Consider the following 22,350-nt stretch of genomic DNA (forward strand, 5'->3'; position numbering starts at 1 on the left):
ATTCAAGGTTTTTCTTTATTTGTACTATTTTCTACATTGTAGAATAATAGTGAAGACATCAAACTATGAAATAACACATATGGAATCATGTAGTAACCAAAGAAGTGTTAAACAAATCCAAATATATTTTGTATTTCAGATTCTTCATATAGCCACCCTTTGCCTTGATGACAGCTTTGCACACTCTTGGCATTCTCTTGTTTTAATACAAGTGATGCAATTTCAAAACCAGCCCTGTCCTTTTGTATTATTTTGACATTCTCTATGTTTTAATACAAGTGATGAAACTTCAAAACCAGCCCTGTCCTTTTGTATTATTTTGGCATTCTCTATGTTTTAATACAAGTGATGAAACTTCAAAACCAGCCCTGTCCTTTTGTATTATTTTGACATTCTCTATGTTTTAATACAAGTGATGAAACTTCAAAACCAGCCCTGTCCTTTTGTATTATTTTGGCATTCTCTATGTTTTAATACAAGTGATGAAACTTCAAAACCAGCCCTGTCCTTTTGTATTATTTTGGCATTCTCAATGTTTTAATACAAGTGATGAAACTTCAAAACCAGCCCTGTCCTTTTGTATTATTTTATTGCGCATCAAGTTTCAATGTAGTGGTTTTGAGTTTGAAATTCGCCACAAACAAGTCTCCATGCTCAACTCACAGCAAGCACACCGCCATGCAATCTCCATAGACAAACATTGGCAGAAGAATAGCCTTACAACACTCACTACCGAGTTCCAAACTCCCTCTGGAAATAACATCAGCACAATAACTATTCGTCGGGAGCTTCATGAAATGGGTTTCCATGGCCGAGCAGCCGCACACAAGCCTAAGATCAACATGCGCAGTCGGCTGGAGTGGTGTAAAGCTCACTGCGATTGGACTCTGGAGCAGTGGAAAAGCGTTCTCCAGAGTGATGAATCACGCTTCACCATCTGGCAGCCCGACAGACTAATCTGGGTTTGGCGGATGCCAGGAGAGCGCTACCTGCCCGAAAATATAGAGCCAACTGTAAAATTTGGTGGAGGAGGAATAATGGTCTGGGGCTGTTTTCATGGTTCAGGCTCCTTAGTTCCAGTGAAGGGAAATCTTAACGCTACAGCATACAATGACATTCTAGACAATTCTGTGCTTCCAACTTTGTGGCAACAGTTTGGGGAAGGCCCTTTCCTGTTTCAGCATGACAATGCCCATGTGCCCAAAGCAAGGTCTATACAGAAATGGTTTGTCGAGATTGGTGTGGAAGAACTTGACTGGCCTGCACAGAGCCCTGACCTCAACCCCATCGAACACCTTTGGGATGAATTGGAACGCCTACTGCGACCCAGGCCTAATCGCCCAACATCAGTGCCGACCCCACTAATGCTCTTGTGGCTGAATGGAAGCAAGTCCCCGCAGCAATGTTCCAACATCTAGTGGAAAGCCTTCCCAGAAGAGTGGAGACTGTTGTAGCAGCAAAGGGGGGACCAACTCCATATTAATGCCCATGATGTTTGGAATGAGATGTTCGACGATCAGGTGTCCACATGCTTTTGGTCATGTGGTGTAGCTAGCTGTTTCAAAATGAAAACCGCTAGCTACAGCTATAGTGCAACACCGCCAGGATTGGGGAGTAACGGATTACATGTAATCTGTTACATGTAATGGATTACAAAAAAAACTGTAACTGTAATCCTTTACATTACCAGCTAAAATATTGTAATCAGATTACGGATACTTTTGAAAAAGTAGATGATTACTTCTAGGATTACTTTTAAATTCAGAAAGGATGTTTGCGAAAATAAATATTTGACACGTCTTTGTTTTCTCAATGACATTCAAATCAGTATTGAAAAAAGGCGCATGTTTAAATTTGTTATGCCGTAGCGAGTCTGACCACAAGTCAGAGACCACTATGATGACACACCAAATGTGTTTGATGGATCGTGGGAAAAGCGCAGCAATAGGCTTCTGTGGTCTACAGTCCAAACTATGTCTTCCAATGGTGCGACTGCTGTCGGCATCCAAAGATTATCCGACTTGAAAAAACGCTTGGAGTTAACGACGACAGCAGTGGTGTAGTCTACGGACGATGCTGATATTTACATTTACATTTTAGTCATTTAGCAGACGCTCTTATCCATAGCGACTTACAGTTAGTGAGTGCATACATTATTTTATTTTTCATACTGGCCCCCCGTGGGAATTGAACCCACAACCCTGGCGTTGCAAATGCCATGCTCTACCAACTGAGCTACATCCCTGCCGGCCATTCCCTCCCCTACCCTGGACGACGCAGGGCCAATTATGCGCCGCCCCGTGGGTCTCCCGGTCGCGGCCGGCTACGACAGAGCCTGGATTCGAACCAGGATCTCTAGTGGCACAGCGCCACTCGGGAGGCTATAATGTATTATTGATATATGCATCACACTGCTGGTCTCTCATTTAGCTATTTGCGCCTGACGGATTGCGATTGTTGTGGATGGCTGTTCACAAATCTAAATGTGTATTTGAACCCAATAATGGTTGAATTGAAGAAGTTTAAGCTGCCTATCAATCAATGTTTTTGCAACCAGTGGACAGCCAGTGAAAAATGCGCTCTTGCAGCAGCTGCATAGTGCGGATGCCAGCCTATGGAATAAAAGTGTGGCTTTTATTGCTCAATCTAATTCATGCTGATAAAAAAACAAATCCATAGGCCTAATGGACACATGATCAAACTCGCACACTTTTGATAGACTTAAAGGGGCAATCTGTAGTTGCTACATCCATTTTTGGACTTATAAATTAATTATATATACATATCATAGATTTTTTAAGAATATCACTTGTAAATGTGTAAATGACCCCATCAGAACCCAAAATATAAGCTTATTTTCTCCCAATGTTTGTAAACATTGTAAATGTAAACAAACACTGTATAGCCTCATAACATGGTAAAACAATAATTGTGATATCATGGATGGTTAGTCCTTCCATCCATAGCTGTGTCTACTAATCTGAGAGTGGTTACATTTCTCCAGGCCCATCCCTCAGCTTTTTACCAAAACAGAGGCGGGGCGGCCGTTTTATTATTGTTTCAACTGTGGACTTGCCCTTTAAACCGCTGCATATTATCAAGATATCAAAGTGTCACCAACAAAAAGGTAAACAATAGGCCTATAGCAAATGCAGCATATGGCATACATTTTTCTCATGTAAATAGCACTTTTCGGTAGTGCTCAAAGCATTCCATTCCATGAGCGCAGCATTTATTTTTCAACTCGAATCAATGAGCCCAATCAGTCCTCCATGACAACTAAATCATAAACAACAGAGTAGGGCTGGCTAATAAGTCCTTAGTTTTGGGGTTATGCTCAGGTAAAACAATTAAGCTAATCTATACTTCCATATTTCCAAGTCCTATTCTTGAAGATCAGGGGATATTAAATTAGTTGTGTGCATTACATCATCCAGGTTTTCAATCATCTACCCACTGTTCCCTTTATAAAATGTCAGTGTATTTCATATTTCAATGTGTGCTGTCTAAGGGTTGCATAACGAGACAACGCCGCTCTATCTAGATTTGGTGCGTCTGTATATTTGTATGATTTACCATAAATATTGTTAGCGTCGTGATGAGGGATGTTGCAGCATGATCAGAGGCAGGAAAATTCCTTCATAGCCCTCTGATTCTATTGAGGAAGTTTCCATGGTTACGTGTCAGATTCAAGCAGGATAAGGCTGCGGTTGCTCTCTCTCCCAAGCGACTTGGCACTCTGCAGCTGTGCCTGCTTTCCCTCCTTCTTCCCTCTCTCTCCCTCTCTCCCTCTCTCACACATACATTTTCCAATATTCCTCCAATCATTCCTCCTCGATTCTCCCCCTCTCGATTAATGTCTCTCTTTCCTCCCCGTCTCTCTCTCTCCCCACCCCCCCTCCTCTCTCTCTCTCCCTATCATCCCTCATCTGGATGCTCATTTTGTTTCATCAGGTTTAAGGAGGGGGTAAATGAGGTGGGAGGGGGTAAATGAGGTTGGAGGGGGTGGGGGGCAAGACAGCAGGGATGGAGGGTTGGGGTTCTCTGGGATAGCACAAGATTGGGGGGGGGGGGGGGGGGGGATGCAGTGTGTGTGTGGAGGGGGGTGTTAAGGCATCTGTAGTTGCCTGAGGATCGGTGTTGCGTCAACAACCAAACCTGGTGGCACTGTGCCAGAACTCCACTGGCGTTATTTGTTTTTGCCTTAATCCACTCTGCTGTTTCCCCCATCTGTATTTATTTATTCTTCATCAGATAAAATAGCTTCATTCACAGCGTCATGGTTCGTTTCATTACGATATGACTGCTTCGTCTTTTCTCTCAGTCATAGAAATATGACGCCCTGAAATGCAATTGGGAAAACAATTATACATGAAAAATAAGCAAAAAAAACGTAAACAATTAAACCACTTTTTTGTTTGAATAAGATACGATGGAGCATCGAAGGGCAGATGTGGACATGTTTGCGTGTTGGGAACCGTGCCCGTGTCCGATGGATTGCGAGGGATATTTTCCTGGCACATTTTTCAGAGGGTCTCCCTCCTCTGCTTCCCACTCCAGACCTCCCACTGGTTCTCACCGTGGGAGGCCAGAATTTGGATAGAATTCCGACTGAGTTGCAAATCCTATTTGAGCCACCCAAGAGGAATAGTCTTATTCAACAACCCTTGGGGATGAACAGTTGGTTTAACCTGCGATAGAAGGAAAATACACTATACTACATTTCTATGCATACCACGCTCAAAGTCGTTTAGGTCACTCGTTTTGCCCATTCTAATGTTCAATCGAACAGTAACTGAATGCCTCGATGCCTGTCTGCCTTCATTATATAGCAATCCACGGCCACGTGACTCACTGTCTGTAGGAGCGATCCATTTTCATGAACGGGGTGGTGTACCTAATAAACTGCGGGTGAGTGTAGAGAGTGCCTTCACAAAGTATTCATACCCCTTGACTTACAGTGCCTTTAGAAAGTATTCACACCCCTTGACTTTTTCCACATTTTGTTGTGTTACAGCCTGACACACAATACCCCATAATGTCAAAGTGGAATTATGTTTTTCGATATTTCTACAAATTAATAAAACATTTAAAGCTGAAATGTCTTGAGTCAATAAGTATGCAACCCCTTTGTTATGGCAAGCCTAAATAAGTTCAGGAGTAAACGTTTGGAAGTCCGGGGGACAGGAGGGGTACAGGGGGAGCAGGTAGCTGCCTATTTGTAGCTATTCAGCAGCCTGATGGTCTGGGGGTAGAAGCTATTGGCTAGTCTGACAGTTTTTGCCATGATGCTCCGATACTGCCTGCGTCTGAATGATGAAAGCGGGTAGAACAGGCCGTGGCTCGGATGGCTGAGGTCCTTGATGATCTTCTTGGCCTTCCTGCGACACTTGGTGTTGTAGGTGACCTGGAGGGCAGGCAGGAAGCACCCAATTATGCTTTCGGCTGAGCGTACCACCTTCTGTAGAACCTTTCATTCAGTGGCGTTGGAGTTGCCATACCAGGCTGTGATGCAGCCCAACAGTATGCTCTCGATGGTGCTCCTGTAAAACACTGTGAGGACCCTCTGGGACAGGCCACATTTCTTCAGCCTCTTTCTTCACCGGGGTGTCTGTGTAGTTTGACCATTTCAGCTCCTCTGAGATGTGTACGCAGAGGAACTTGACATTTTTTACCGTCTCCAAGGCGGCCCTGTTGATGAGGATGGGGGCGTGCCCAGCCTAGTTCCTCCTGAAGTCCACAATCAGCTCCTTTGTTTTGCTGACGTTGAAGGAGAGGTTGTTGACCTGGCACCACACTGCCAGGTCTCTGACCTCCTTCCTATAGGCTGTTTTATCGTTGTCAGTGATCAAGCCTACCACTGTTGTGTCGCCAGCTAACTTAATGATGGTGTTGGAGTTGTGCTTGGCCACGCAGTCATGGGTGAACAGGGAGTACAGAAGGGGACTAAGCACGCACCCCTAATGGGCCCTCGTGTTGAGGATCAGCGTGGCAGATGTGTTGTTGCCTACCCTTACCACCTGGGGGCGGCCCGTCAGGAAGTCCAAGATCCAGTTGCAGAGAGAGGTGTTTAGTCCCAGGGTCCTTAGCTTAGTGATGACACTATGGTGTTGAACGATGAGCTGTAGGTAATGAACAGCATTCTCACTTCGGTGTTCCTTTTGTCCAGGTGGGAAAGGGCAGTGTGGAGTGCAATAGAGATTGCGTCATCTGTGGATCTGTTGGGGCGGTATGCGAATTGGAGTGGGTCTAGGGTTTCCGGGATGATGACGTTGATGTGAGCAATGACCAACCTTTCAAAGCACTTCATGGCTACTGACGTGAGTGCTACAGGGCGGTAGTCATTTAGGCAGGTTACCTTCGCTTTCTTGGGCACAGGGACTATGGTGGTCTGATTGAAACATGTACTGTAGGCATTACAGACTCGGTCAGAGAGAGGTTGAAAATGTCAGTGAAGACACTTGCCAGTTGGTCCGTGCATGCTCTGAGTACACGTCCTGGTAATCCATCTGGCCTTGTGAATGTTGACCTGTTTAAAGGTCTTGCTCACATCGACTACAGAGACCGTGATCACACAGTCGTCCGGAACAGCTGGTGCTCTCCTGCATGCTTCAGTGTTGCTTGCCTCGAAGCGAGCATAAAAGGCTTTTAGCCCGTCTGGTAGGCTCGCGTCACTGGGCAGCTCGCAGCTGGGTTTCCCTTTGTAGTCCGTAATAGTTTGCAAGCCCAGCCACATCCGACGAGTGTCAGAGCCGGTATAGTAGGATTCAATCTTAGTCCTGTATTGAAGCTTTGTCTGTTTCATTGTTCATCCAAGGCCATAGCGGGATTTAACTCAGTCGGTATCTCAGCTTACTGTTGAGAGTTAGAATAGTAGTATACACAAGGTGCAATTTAGAAATTTGGTTGTGCATCAACAGTTTTTATTTTGTTATGTCAGTCACTCAATTAGCCCATTTTTAGAGTGGTAAATAAGTCTAGTGGCCAGCTATCTAAACGTGTAGTAATCATGGTTGAATTACCGACCCATTGATTTTGTTAGTCACTCTCACTCAGATATCATATTAAAAACTGCAAACATTTCTCTCCACCCTACGTCAAAATTTGTAGAATTGCAGGAAATGTGCTGTAAAGCTGTTATTTTTCTCTCCACCCCATGGCAAAATGAGTAGAATTGCAACAAATTTGCTTTAAAATTGCAACATTTTCTCTATGCCCCATGGCAAAATGTATTGAATTGCAAGAAATTAAGTCAAAAACTTGTTTTGCTTGCAAGGTGGGGAAACTAAATTTAGCTTAGGGCCCCCAAAAGGCTAGGGCCAGCTCTGACTACGTGTGGGTATGGATGTGCGTATGCAGACGTTTATGCCACTGCGGCCCCCGATGATGAGTTCAGATTTTTTTTGGCCCTCACCCCGATTAAGTTGCCCATCCCTGATATAGGCCATATAAAGTTGTTTTTAACACATTTGGGGGACTGAAAACGAGCTTTTTTTGGCGGAGGTTTGGAACACTCTTTCTTATTGGTCTATTAACTAATGTATTGCCTGGTGACGTAACCAGGCAGGCCTAAACTCCATCCAACCGAAACAGGCAGAAATGTTAGGCGGTCTTTTCAAACAGCTCTTACACTAAAAGGGCATTATCATAATTTCACAGTATTATTCCAACCTCAATTGATGGTGCACGGTTTATTGATGGCGCCGACGGAGATGGCAGCCTCGCGACTAGCTCTTAGGAAACTTTGCGGTATTTTGTTTTTTATATTATTTTATATTATTAGGTCAGGAAATGTTTTGTGTCATTACATACAGCTGGGAAGAACTATTGGATATCAGAGCGGCGGTAACTCACCAGAACAGCCAGCCTTACGACCAGGAATACGACTTCCCCAAAGCAGATCCTTTGTTCGCTCTCCCCAGAGCAATTGAACTGATTCCAGAGGCCGACCCAAAACATTGCCGGTGGAGGAGAGGCACTCGAGGCGGCCTGCTGGTTCGACTTAGGAGGCGCGCACACCACCCACCGCTTCCGAGTATATTACTCGCTAATGTTCAGTCTTTGGATAACAAAGTTCAGGGCAAGGATTTCTTTCCAGAGAGACATCAAGGCCTGTAACATACTTTGTTTCACGGAAACATGGCTCTCTCGGGATACTCTGTCGGAATCGGTCCAGCCAGAGGGATTCTCAGTTCATCGCGCAGATAGAAATAAATATCTCTTCGGGAAGCAGAAGGGCGGAGGTGTGTGTTTCATGATTAACGACTTATGGTGTAATTGTAGTAACATACAGGAACTCAAGTACTTTTGTTCACCTGACCTAGAATACCTCACAATCAAATGCCGACCGTATTATCTCCCAAGAGGATTTTCCTCCGTTATAGCCACGGCCGTGTATATCCCCCCTCAAGCCGATACCATGACGGCCCTAAAAGAACTTCACTGGACTTTATACAAACTGGAAACCACATATCCTGAGGCTGCATTTATTGTAGCTGGGGATTTTAACAAAGCAAATTTGAGAACTAGGCTGCCGAAGTTCTATAAACATATCGACTGTAGTATCCGCGCTGCTAAAACACTGGACCACTGTTATTCAAACTTCTGCGACGCTTACAAGGCCCTCCCCCGCCCTCCATTTGCGTGAAACTGAAAGTGCGAACCACCGCATTAAACTATGGCAAGGGGACTAGGAATATGGCAGAATACAAACAGTGTAGTTATTCACTCCGCAAGGCAATCAAACAACCAAAACGTCAGTATAGAGACAAAGTGGAGTCGCAATTCAACGGCTCCGACACAACGTATGTGGCAGGATCTACAGACACAAAAGGAAAACCAGCCACGTCGCCGAGACCGACGTCTTGCTTCCGGACAAGCTAAACACCTTCTTCGCCCGCTTTGAGGATAACACAGTGCCACCGACGCGGCCCGCTACCAAGGACTGTGGGCTCTCCTTCTCCGTGGCCGACGTGAGTAAAACATTTAAATGTGTTAACCTCCGCAAGGCTGCCTGCCCAGACGAAATCCCTAGCCGTGTCCTCAGAGCATACGCAGACCAGCTGGCTGGTGTGTTTACGGACATATTCAATCTCTCCCTATCCCAGTCTGCTGTCCCCACATGCTTCAAGATGGCCACCATTGTTCCTGTACCTAAGAAAGCAAAGGTAACTGAACTAAACGACTATCGCCCTGTAGCACTCACCTCTGTCATCATGAAGTGCTTTGAGAGACTAGTCAAGGATCATATCACCTCTACCTTACCTGCCACCCTAGACCCACTTCAATTTGCTTACCGCCCCAATAGATCCACAGACGATGCAATCGTCATCACTCTGGATACTGCCCTATCCCATCTGGACAAGAGGAATATCTATGTAAGAATGCTGCTTATTGACTAAAGCTCAGCATTCAACACCATAGTACCCTCCTAGCTCATCATTAAGCTCGAGGCTCTAGACACCCACCTGAGCGACCCATACACCAAAGAGAAGTCCCCATCTGTTTTATGGCCCTGCTGTAAGTTGCCTATATGCAGCCAAAACAGAAAGATACATGCGGTCAGAGACCTACGAGAGCAGCACCGCCCCCTCAAGATTCTGAGCCTGCCTGGCAGGGTTGGTCCTACAAAGCCAGAGCCCCCTGATGGGAGAGCATAATATACAAGGAAATTCTCAAAGCTGTTAATGAGAACCTTGACGACCTTGTACCTAGCCGGGTGGGGATTCCGGTGGGGTACCCCCACCCAGGTAGTGGCAGTGCTGGCAACACTGGCTGCAGTAACCCATGGGGATGGGGAATTTTTGTAAATTTTTGCTCAATCTTGCATGATTTCTCAAACAGCTATAACTGTATATACATTCGTAAATCAGGTCCTTTTTTTGAGTTGGGCTCTGGGATGTAACAACCGTTGAGCATCTGCGCTTATGGATGATTGTGGAGGAAAGGGGTTGTGTGTGTGTGTGTGTGTGTGTGTGTGTGTGTGTGTGTGTGTGTGTGTGTGTGTGTGTGTGTGTGTGTGTGTGTGTGTGTGTGTGTGTGTGTGTGTGTGTGTGTGTGTGTATCCCACATCTGTTGCAAGGGGGTAAGGATGTTAGGGAGAATATAGGATAAACCACAATAATTGTTTGCTAAAATAATAATTGCTTGACAAAAATGTAATGTAATGCAATGGCAATCCGGGTTATAGGTAACAATCCTTTGCATGAACTGCTGACATTATTACGCATATTAATCGATAATGATGGAAATTACAATATGCAAGATATTTGAATAGATCTATATTTTTAATAGCTATATATAAAGCAAATTGAGGTGAGAGCATTGGAAAGGCTTTTGGTGGTTGACCTGCTTCTGTTTTGTGGGTGGCACTGTGTGCTGTTTTCAAAGGATGGGTCCTGGCCTCTCGGGGGGCCTAGGGATCCGGGGGGACGGGGGTGGTCTGCCGATCACTGGGATGACAACCCAATTTAGGATGGAGAGGGGCTTTAGCGGGGGTAATAGTGGAGAACAATTGGAGGGTTACTTAGTAGCAATGCAAATATCATGGTACAGCTATATCGACACTCAATCACTATGGTACTTTTTAATGGTAAATTTACAAACATATATAATGATAAATAGATTTGAAATTTGTATCTCATTATGGTAAATGGTGAAATACTGTAAGTATAGCCAGTTATAATTGTAATGGCTTAGCAGATAATAAGAAAAGAAGAACAATATTTACCTGGCTCAAAGAGAAGGAATATAATATCTATTGTTTACAGGAAACTCATTCAACAATTCTAGATGAAGTTGTGTGGAAAAAGGACTGAGGGGGCGAAATATACTTCTCCCATGGGCAAAGGAACTCAAAAGTTGTGATGATATTATTTAACAGTAATTTTGATCAGAATGTGCAAATTGTCCAAACAGATCCACAAGGTAGATGGATGATTTTAAATATGTTATTGGACCATAAACAGATATGGCTCATTAACCTTTACGGACCAAATAAGGATGATCCACACATTTTTGAAAATATATATAATAAATTATCAACCCTGCATGCAATACAAGACTCTATTATTATGGTGGGAGATTATAACACTGTTTTAAATAGCTCAATGGACCGTAAAGGAAATCACACTACAAACTATCACCCTCATGCTCTTGAGGAAATCATGAATGTCATGGATACATTAGAACTAGTGGATATATGGAGGCTTAGATATCCTGACCTAGTGAGATATACAGTGGCTTGCGAAAGTATTCATCCCAGCTGCAATTCTCTTGGGGTTTGTCTCTATAAGCTTGGCACATCTAGCCACTGGGATTTTTGCCCATTCTTCAAGGCAAAACTGCTCCAGCTCCTTCAAGTTGGATGGGTTCTGCTGGTGTACAGCAATCTTTAAAGTCATAACACAGATTCTCAATTGGATTGAGGTCTGGGCTTTGACTAGGCCATTCCAAGACATTTAAATGTTTCCCCTTAAACCACTCGAGTGTTGCTTTAGCAGTATGCTTAGGGTCATTGTCCTGCTGGAAGGTGAACCTCTATCCCAGTCTCAAATCTCTGGAAGACTGAAACAGGTTTCCCTCAAGAATTTCCCTGTATTTGGCACCATCCATCATTCCTTCAATTCTGACCAGTTTCCCAGTCCCTGCCGATGAAAAACATCCCCACAGCATGATGCTGCCATCACCATGCTTCACTGTGGGGATGGTGTTCTCGGGGTGATAAGAGGTGTTGGGTTTGCGCCAGACATAGCGTTTTCCTTGATGGCCAAAAAGCTCAATTTTAGTCTCATCTGACTAGAGTACCTTCTTCCATATGTTTGGGGAGTCTCCCACATGCCTTTTAGCGAACACCAAACGTGTTTGCTTATTTTTTTCTTTAAGCAATGGCTTTTTTCTGTGTGTATGGCTTAAAGTGGTCCTATGGACAGATACTCCAATCTCCGCTGTGGAGCTTTGCAGCTCCTTCAGGGTTATCTTTGGTGTCTTTGTTGCCTCTCTGATTAATGCCCTCTTTGCCTGGTCCATGACTGGGCGGCCCTCTCTTGGTAGGTTTGTTGTGATGCCATATTCTTTCCATTTTTTTATAATGGATTTAATGGTGCTCCGTTGGATGTTCAAAGTTTCAGATATGTTTTTATAACCCAACCCTGATCTGTACTTCTCCACAACTTTGTCCCTGACCTGTTTGGAGAGCTCCTTGGTCTTCATGGTGCCGCTTGCTTGGTGGTTCCCCTTGCTTAGTGGTGTTGCAGACTCTGGGGCCTTTCAGAACAGGTGTATATATACTGAGATCATGTGACAGATCATGTGACACTTAGATTGCACACAGGTGGACTTTATTTAACTAATTATGTGACTTCTGTAGGTAATTGGTTGCACCAGATCTTATTTAGGGGCTTCATAGCAAAGGGGGTGAATACATATGCACGCATCACTTTTCCGTTATTGATTTTTTATAATGTTTTGAAACAAGTTATTTTTTTCATTTCACTATTTTGTGTATGTCCATTACATGAAATCCAAATAAAAATCAATTTAAATTACAGGTTGTAATGCAACAAAATAGGGAATGAATACTTTTGCAAGGCAATGTACATGGCGGAGACTCAATCAAGCTAGTCGTCTTGGCTTCTTTCTTATGTCATTTTCGTTGGCACCAAATGTTAAAAAAGTGTTGATAGGGGACAGAATGCGGTTGGACCATCATATCATTGGCATATACATTACTCTTACTGAATTCCACGTGGGCGAGGATATTGGAAATTTAATCAAAGCCTATTGGATGATAACTTGTTTTTAACTAGGAGAGAGGAATTTATAGCTGAATTTTTCCGACATAACATAGGTACAGCAAATCCCCTTATTGTATGGGACACTTTTAAATTTTGTCACGTCTCATCCCGTTGCTCCCCTCCGGCGCTCTGATTCGCCGGTATACTGAGCCACCGGTCTGAGCGCACCACCTCGGCAACACCAGAATGGAAACCCAACGCACCCTAATCACCTCCAGCGCACCTGCACCTCATCATCTCATCACCACCCCTGTAGCTCAGTTGGTAGAGCATGGCGCTTGCAACGCCAGGGTTGTGGGTTCGTTTCCCACGGGGGGGGGGGGGGGGGGCAGTATGAAAATGTATGCACTCACTAACTGTAAGTCGCTCTGGATAAGAGCGTCTGCTAAATGACTAAAATTTAAATATAGCCCTGTACTGTTCAGTGTGTGATTGTTAGTGTCATGTCGTTCTCTTGCTCAGTGTTAAGTACACCTTTACATTGTTGATTCCTGCATCTGCGTCCTACCTCTTCGTATCCTCAGTACTCGACACAAATGTGCCTTGAGAGGCCATGCAATTCAGTACTCATCTCGAAAAACAAAAGCAATTTAGGTCAAAAGAGTCCATACTAACAAAGGAAATAGAAGGTCTAACAGAACAGATAGATTGCTATAAAAACTGTAACATAAAGGCTCAGAATAAATTAGAAATGGAGGAATTTATTCAAGAAAGCTCAAGTGTAATATATTATAAAAATAAAGCAAACTGGATGGAATATGGGGAAAAATGCACCAAATTATTTTTTAATCTTCAACATAGAAATGCTACCAAAAATAATTTAGTCACCCATGATTCACCAAATGATATTTTGAAGGAGGAAGCCAAGTACTTTAAACATATGTTTTCGTTTCAGTTGCCTCCATCTCCTCTAACTGAAGCTAATTGTATGGATTTTGTTTCTTCTATTGATAATGTAAAATTAACAGCCATACAGAAAGACTCATGTGAAGGTGAAATTACAGAGGAGGAACTTCTGGATGCAATTAAAGACTTTGAGTCCGGGAAAACTCCAGGGTTGGATGGCATACAAGTTGAGGTATACCAAACCTTTTTAGATATAGTCAGAGGACCGTTATTAGCATGTTTTAACCACTCTTATGTAAATGGTAGATTATCAGACACTCAAGAAGAAGGTCTGATTTCATTATTACTGAAACAGGATACAAGTGGGAAATATAAAGATCCAGTCCATTTAAAAAATTGAATGAAAAAGGTATTGTCAGACATTATTCATTCTAATCAAACAGGTTTTTTACATGGACGATACATTGGAGATAATATAAGGCAAGTACTGAAAACAATAGAACACTATGAAAAATCTGGGAAACCAGGTCTGCTATTCATAGCTGACTTTGAAAAGGCGTTTGATAAAGTACAACTGGAGCGTTTCAATTTTGGAGAATTTCGTATAAAATGGGTTAAAATCATGTATTGTAACCCTAGGTGTAAAATAGTAAATAATGGCTATTTCTCAGAAAGTTTCAAACTGTCAAGAGGAGTAAAACAAGGTTGTCCACTATCGGCATATCTATTTATTATGGCCATCGAACTGTTAGCATATCCCAAAAGAAATTAATGATCTCACTCCAATACATTTTAATAGAAAGTTAGCAAAAATAGATAAGATCTTGCTACCATGGAAAGGTAAATACCTGTCTATTTGTGGAAAAATCACCCTGATTAACTCTTTAGTATTATCCCAGTTGACCTATTTGCTTATGGTCTTGCCTACGCCTAGCAAACTGTTTTTAAAATTATATGAGAAAAAAATATTCCATTTTATTTGGAACGGCAAGCCAGACAAAATTAAACGGGCCTATTTATATAATGAATATGAATTCGGAGGACAGAAATTATTAAATATTAAAGCATTAGACCTATCACTAAAAGCTTCAGTCATACAAAAGTAATACTTAAATCCAAGCTGGTTCTCTAGCAAATTAGTAAGATTGTCTCACCCCATGTTCAAGAATGGCCTTTTCCCCTTTATTCAGATTACAACCTCTCACTTTCAGTTATTTGAAAAGGAAATAATCTCCCAAATATCACTATTTCTAAAATAAGCCATAGAAAGTTGGTTGCAATTTCAATTTAATCCGCCAGAAACGCCAGAACAAATAATGCAACAAATATTGTGGTTAAACTCAAATATACTAATTGATAAAAAACCATTATTCTTTGAATAAAATAAAATAAAATAAGTATAATATTCGTAAACGATATCATAGGTAGGACTGGTGGAGTTATGTTGCACATGTAGCTAACAAAAACATATGGAAATGTCTGCTCTACCCAAAATTACAACCAAATAATTGCAGCATTACCGCAAAAATTGAAGATGAAAGTGGAAGGGGGAAAAAGTAAGGAACTTTTCTGTCGGCCCTGCATTAAAGACCATAATTGGTTAAAGAAAATTGTGATAAATAAAAAAGTATACCAGTTTCATTTAAGGACCAAAGGACTGACAGCCGTCCTATATAGATTGAAAAATAGTTGGGATATAGAGATTTTTGACGTACCGATTCCATGGCAAATGGTTTATGAACTGATACGCAAAACGACGCCGAATTCAAAACGTATAATTTTTCTATTTAAATTATTATACAAAATTCTTGCAACCAATATAATGTTATTTAGATGGGGGATACAATCTTCCCAGCTCTGCAGATTTTGCTGCAAAGAGACAGAATCATTTGTTTTGGTACTGTCCATTTGTAACTTGTTTTAGGTCACAGGTCCAGGAATGGCTGAAAGTTTGCAATATTTACCTGGAGCTAACCCTGCAGATAGCACTACTGGGTGATCTGAAAGTCATAGTCAATCAATCAATAATATAATAATACTTTTAGAAAAAAAATTATTTTCAATGTACAATCTGTAGAAACAATGAGAATAGAATGGTTCAGAACTTTTGTGAAACATCACAGTACAGTTGAGAAATATATGGCAAGTAGAAATCCAATATGGATGGTGTTAAGCGATAGATGGGAGGGGTTGAATGTAGCTGAGGGTTGGGACTAATAACAACTAATAACAACAAAATAACTAATGTAGAACATACTGTGTTCATAATAAGTATATAGGTTGAGAGCTTTTGTGAAATAGCACAGTTTGGGGGATATGGAATGTAGAGGCAAACTGGATGGACATCATGAAAATGATCGGAGAGGTTGAGGGTAGAGGAAGTTCAGGAGTAAAAACAAACGAAATAGAATTATTGTAAAATTGACTGTGTCCATAAAATGTACAGTGAGGGAAAAAAGTATTTGATCCCCTGCTGATTTTGTAAGCTTGCCCACTGACAAAGACATGATCAGTCTATCATTTTAATGGTAGGTTTATTTGAACATTGAGAGACAGAATAACAACAAAAAAAACAGAAAAACGCATGTCAAAAATGTTATAAATTGATTTGCATTTTAATGAGGGAAATAAGTATTTGACCCCTCTGCAAAACATGACTTAGTAATTGGTGGCAAAACCCTTGTTGGCAATCACAGAGGTCAGACGTTTCTTGTAGTTGGCCACCAGGTTTGCACACATCTCCTGAGGGATTTTGTCCCACTCCTCTTTGCAGATCTTCTCCAAGTCATAAAGGTTTCGAGGCTGACGTTTGGCCACTCGAACCTTCAGCTCCCTCCACAGATTTTCTATGGGATTAAGGTCTGGAGACTGGCTAGGCCACTCTAGGACCTTAGTGTGCTTCTTCTTGAGCCACTCCTTTGTTGCCTTGGCCGTGTATTTTGGGTAATTGTCATGCTGGAATACCCATCCACGACCCATTTTCAATGCCCTGGCTGAGGGAAGGAGGTTCTCACCCAAGATTTGACGGTACATGGCCCCGTCCATCGTCCCTTTGATGCGGTGAAGTTGTCCTGTCCCCTTAGCAGAAAAACACCCCCAAAGCATAATGTTTCCACCTCCATGTTTGACGGTGGGGATGGTGTTCTTGGGGTCATAGGCAGCATTCCTCCTCCTCCAAACACGGGGAGTTGAGTTGATGCCAAAGAGCTCGATTTTGGTCTCATCTGACCACAACACTTTCACCCAGTTCTCCTCTGAATCATTCAGATGTTCATTGGCAAACTTCAGACGGGCCTGTATATGTGCTTTCTTGAGCAGGGGGACCTTGCGGGCGCTGCAGGATTTCAGTCCTTCACGGCGTAGTGTGTTACCAATTGTTTTCTTGGTGACTATGGTCCCAGCTGCCTTGAGATCATTGACAAGATCCTCCTGTGTAGTTCTGGGCTGATTTCTCACCGTTCTCATGATCATTGCAACTCCACGAGGTGAGATCTTGCATGGAGCCCCAGGCCGAGGGAGATTGACAGTTCTTTTGTGTTTCTTCCATTTACGAATAATCGCACCAACTGTTGTCACCTTCTCACCAAGCTGCTTGGCGATGGTCTTGTAGCCCATTCCAGCCTTGTGTAGGTCTACAATCTTGTCCCTGACATCCTTGGAGAGCTCTTTGGTCTTGGCCATGGTGGAGAGTTTGGAATCTGATTGATTGATTGCTACTGTGGACAGGTGTCTTTTATACAGGTAACAAACTGAGATTAGGAGCACTCCCTTTAAGAGTGTGCTCCTAATCTCAGCTCGTTACCTGTATAAAAGACACCTGGGAGCCAGAAATCTTTCTGATTGAGAGGGGGTCAAATACTTATTTCCCTCATTAAAATGCAAATCAATTTATAACATTTTTGACTTGCGTTTTTCTGGATATTTTTGTTGTTATTCTGTCTCTCTCTGTTCAAATAAACCTACCATTAAAATTATAGACTAATCATTTCTTTGTCAGTGGGCAAACATACAAATTCAGCAGGGGATCAAATACTTTTTTCCCTCACTGTATATGTATATATATATATATATATATATATATATATATATACAGTGGGGGAAAAAAGTATTTAGTCAGCCACCAATTGTGCAAGTTCTCCCACTTAAAAAGATGAGAGAGGCCTGTAATTTTCATCATAGGTACACGTCAACTATGACAGACAAAATGAGGAAAAAAAATCCAGAAAAACACATTGTAGGATTTTTTATGAATTTATTTGCAAATTATGGTGGAAAATAAGTATTTGGTCAATAACAAAAGTTTCTCAATACTTTGTTATATACCCTTTGTTGGCAATGACACAGGTCAAACGTTTTCTGTAAGTCTTCACAAGGTTTTCACACACTGTTGCTGGTATTTTGGCCCATTCCTCCATGCAGATCTCCTCTAGAGCAGTGATGTTTTGGGGCTGTCGCTGGGCAACACAGACTTTCAACTCCCTCCAAAGATTTTCTATGGGGTTGAGATCTGGAGACTGGCTAGGCCACTCCAGGACCTTGAAATGCTTCTTACGAAGCCACTCCTTCGCTGCCCGGGCGGTGTGTTTGGGATCATTGTCATGCTGAAAGACCCAGCCACGTTTCATCTTCAATGCCCTTGCTGATGGAATGAGGTTTTCACTCAAAATCTCACGATACATGGCCCCATTCATTCTTTCCTTTACACGGATCAGTCGTCCTGGTCCCTTTGCAGAAAAACAGCCCCAAAACATGATGCTTCCACCCCCATGCTTCACAGTAGGTATAGTGTTCTTTGGATGCAACTCAGCATTCTTTGTCCTCCAAACACGACGAGTTGAGTTTTTACCAAAAAGTTCTATTTTGGTTTCATCTGACCATATGACATTCTCCCAATCCTCTTCTGGATCATCCAAATGCACTCTAGCAAACTTCAGACGGGCCTGGACATGTACTGGCTTAAGCAAGGGGACACGTCTGGCACTGCAGGATTTAAGTCCCTGGTGGCGTAGTGTGTTACTGATGGTAGGCTTTGTTACTTTGGTCCCAGCTCTCTGCAGGTCATTCACTAGGTTCCCCCGTGTGGTTCTGGGATTTTTGCTCACCGTTCTTGTGATAATTTTGACCCCACGGGGTGAGATCTTGCGTGGAGCCCCAGATCGAGGGAGATTATCAGTGGTCTTGTATGTCTTCCATTTCCTAATAATTGCTCCCACAGTTGATTTCTTCAAACCAAGCTGCTTACCTATTGCAGATTCAGTCTTCCCAGCCTGGTGCAGGTCTACAATTTTGTTTCTGGTGTCCTTTGACAGCTCTTTGGTCTTGGCCATAGTGGAGTTTGGAGTGTGACTGTTTGAGGTTGTGGACAGGTGTCTTTTATACTGATAACAAGTTCAAACAGGTGCCATTAATACAGGTAACGAGTGGAGGACAGAGGAGCCTCTTAAAGAAGAAGTTACAGGTCTGTGAGAGCCAGAAATCTTGCTTGTTTGTAGGTGACCAAATACTTATTTTCCACCATAATTTGCAAATAAATTCATAAAAAATCCTACAATGTGATTTTCTGGATTTTTTTTCCTCATTTTGTCTGTCATAGTTGACGTGTACCTATGATGAAAATTACAGGCCTCTCTCATCTTTTTAAGTGGGAGAACTTGCACAATTGGTGGCTGACTAAATACTTTTTTCCCCCACTGTATATATATATATATATATATATATATATATATATATACTACCGTTCAAAAGTTTTGGGTCACTTAGAAATGTCCTTGTTTTCGAAAGAAAAGCAATTTTTTTGTCCATTTAAAAGAAAATCAAATTGATCAGAAATACAGTGTAGACATTGTTAATGTTGTAAATGGCTATTGTAGCTGGAAACGGCTGATTTTTTAAATGGAATATCTACATAGGCGTACAGAGGCCCATTATCAGCAACCATCAGTCCTGTGTTCCAATGGCACGTTGTGTTGCTAATCCAAGTTTATCATTTTAAAAGGCTAATTGATCATTAGAAAACCCTTTTGCAATTATGTTAGCACAGCTGAAAACTGTTGTGCTGATTAAAGAAGCAATACAACTGGCCTTCTCGAGAATAGTTGATTATCTGGAGCATCAGCAATTGTGGGTTCGATTACAGGCTCAAAATGGCCAGAAACAAATAACTTTCTTCTGAAAAATGAAGGCTATTCCATGCGAGAAATTGCCAAGAAACGCTGTTTACTAGTCCCTTCACAGAACAGCGCAAACTGGTTCTAACCAGAATAGGAAGAGGAGTGGGAGGCCCCGGGTTCACAACTGAGCAAGAGGACAAATACATTAGAGTGTCTAGTTTGAAAAACAGGCACCTCACAGGTCCTCAACTGGCAGCTTCATTAAATAGTACCCACAAACACCAGTCTCAATGTCAAGAGTGAAGAGGCAACTCCGGGATGCTGACCTAGGCAGAGTTGCAAAGAAAAAGTCCAGTGTCTGTGTTCTTTTGCCCATCTTAATCTTTTCTTTTTATTGGCCAGTCTGAGATATGGCTTTTTCTTTGCAACTCTGCCTAGAAGGTCAGCATCCTGGAGTCGCCTCTTCACTTATAGACATAGACTAGAAATCAGTGGCCACTTTAAGAAATGGAACACTAGCCACTTTAATAATGTTTACATATCTTGCATTTCTCATCTCATATGTATATACTGTATTCTATACTATTCTACGGTATCTTAGTCATTTTAATAATGTTTACATATCTTGCATTTCTCATCTCATATGTATATACTGTATTCTATACTATTCTACGGTATCTTAGTCATTTTAATAATGTTTACATATCTTGCATTTCTCATCTCATTTACTGTATTCTATACTATTCTACTGTATCTTAGTCCATGCCGCTCTGACATCGTTCGTCCATGTGTATATATTCTTAATTCATTCCTTACTTAGATTTGTGTGTATTGGGTATATGTTGTGAAATTGTTAGATATTACTTGTCATATATTACTGTACTGTTGGAGCTAGAAGCACAAGCATTTCGCTACACCCACAATAACATCTGCTAAACACATGTATGTGACCAATACAATTTGATTTGATTTGGTTTGTAAATATAAAACACAGGAAAATCACATTTGTGACTGCGTAGGGCCTTTAAAGGTTATGGTTTTCTGAATCAAACTGTATGTATGATGAAATTAGAAACAATTTGATGAGAAAAAATTATTAGATAGAATATACATGTGCAGTCAAAACCATTTCCCGATGTTCACATCAGTCCTACTAAAGGAGGTTGACTCAAAACAATTCTCCTTCTGTCTTCACAGATTTTGCAGTGTCCAGGGTAAGTTCAACCGTTATTATGGCTATTTTCTTTGTGCCTTGTAGTGTGTTGTGGTTGTAAGGTACAGTGGCTTGTGAAAGTATTCACCCCCCTTGGCATTTTTCCTATTTTGTTGCCTTACAACCTGGAATTAAAATAGATTTTTTGCGTGGTTGGTATCATTTGATTTACACAACATGCCTACCACTTTGAAGATGCAAAATATATATATTTTTAAACAAACAAGAAATAAGACAGAAAAACAGAACTTGAGCGTGCATAACTATTCACCCCACCAAAGTCTATACTTTGTAGAGCCACCTTTTGCAGCAATTACAGCTGCATGTCTCTTGGGGTATGTCTCTATAAGCTTGGCACATATAGTCACTGGGATTTTTGCCCATTCTTCAAGGCAAAACTGCTCCAGCTCCTTCAAGTTGGATGGGTTCCGCTGGTGTACAGCAATCTTTAAGTCATACCACAGATTCTCAATTGGATTGAGGTCTGGGCTTTGACTAGGCCATTCCAAGACATTTAAATGTTTCCCCTTAAACCACTCAAGTGTTGCTTTAGCAGTATGCTTAGGGTCATTGTCCTGCTGGAAGGTGAACCTCTGTCCCAGTCTCAAATCTCTGGAAGACTGAAACAGGTTTCCCTCAAGAATTTCCCTTTATTTAGCGCCATCCATCATTCCTTCAATTCTGACCAGTTTCCCAGTCCCTGCCGATGAAAAACATCCCCACGTCATGATGCTGCCACCACCATGCTTCACTGTGGGGATGGTGTTCTCGGGGTGATGAGAGGTGTTGGGTTTGCGCCATAGCGTTTTCCTTGATGGCCAAAAAGCTCAATTTTAGTCTCATCTGACCAGAGTACCTTCTTCCATATGTTTGGGGAGTCTCCCACATGCCTTTTGGCGAACACCAAATGTGATTGCTTATTTTCTTCTTTAAGCAATGGCTTTTTTCTGGCCACTCTTCCGTAAAGCCCAGCTCTGTGGAGTGTACGGCTTAAAGTGGTCCTATGGACAGATACTCCTAATCTCCGCAGTGGAGCTTTGCAGCTCCTTCGGGGTTATATTTGGTGTCTTTGTTGCCTCTCTGATTAATGCCCTCCTTGCCTGGTCCGTGAGTTTTGGTGGGCGGCCCTCTCTTGGCAGGTTTGTTGTGGTGCCACATTCTTTCAATTTTTTAATAATGGATTCAATGGTGCTCCGTGGGATGTTCAAAGTTTTGTATATTTTTTTATAACCCAACCCTGATCTGTACTTCTCCACAACTTTGTCCCTGACCTGTTTGGACAGCTCCTTGGTCTTCATGGCTATTTTTTTTCATTTCACTTCACCAATTTGGACTATTTTGTGTATGTCTATTACATGAAATCCAAATAAAAATCCATTTAAATTAC

The 22,350-nt window shown here is 42.0% G+C and overlaps 1 protein-coding gene across 1 annotated transcript in view; it reads left to right on the top strand.

Annotated features, from left to right (window-relative positions):
* Positions 1 to 22,350, top strand: part of LOC311138877 (LHFPL tetraspan subfamily member 3 protein-like) — a gene marked incomplete at both ends in the record, with an annotated part of 80,538 nt that overhangs the window by 52,510 nt on the left and 5,678 nt on the right. The window contains one exon of the mRNA XM_084173670.1: positions 20,948 to 20,964. Coding sequence (XP_084029796.1) covers positions 20,948 to 20,964 — 17 coding nt within the window. The remainder of the gene's footprint in view (positions 1 to 20,947; positions 20,965 to 22,350) is intronic.

Source organism: Coregonus lavaretus, assembly GCF_964263955.1.
Source record: "Coregonus lavaretus genome assembly, chromosome: 12".
In the NCBI taxonomy this organism is placed as follows: domain Eukaryota; kingdom Metazoa; phylum Chordata; class Actinopteri; order Salmoniformes; family Salmonidae; genus Coregonus; species Coregonus lavaretus.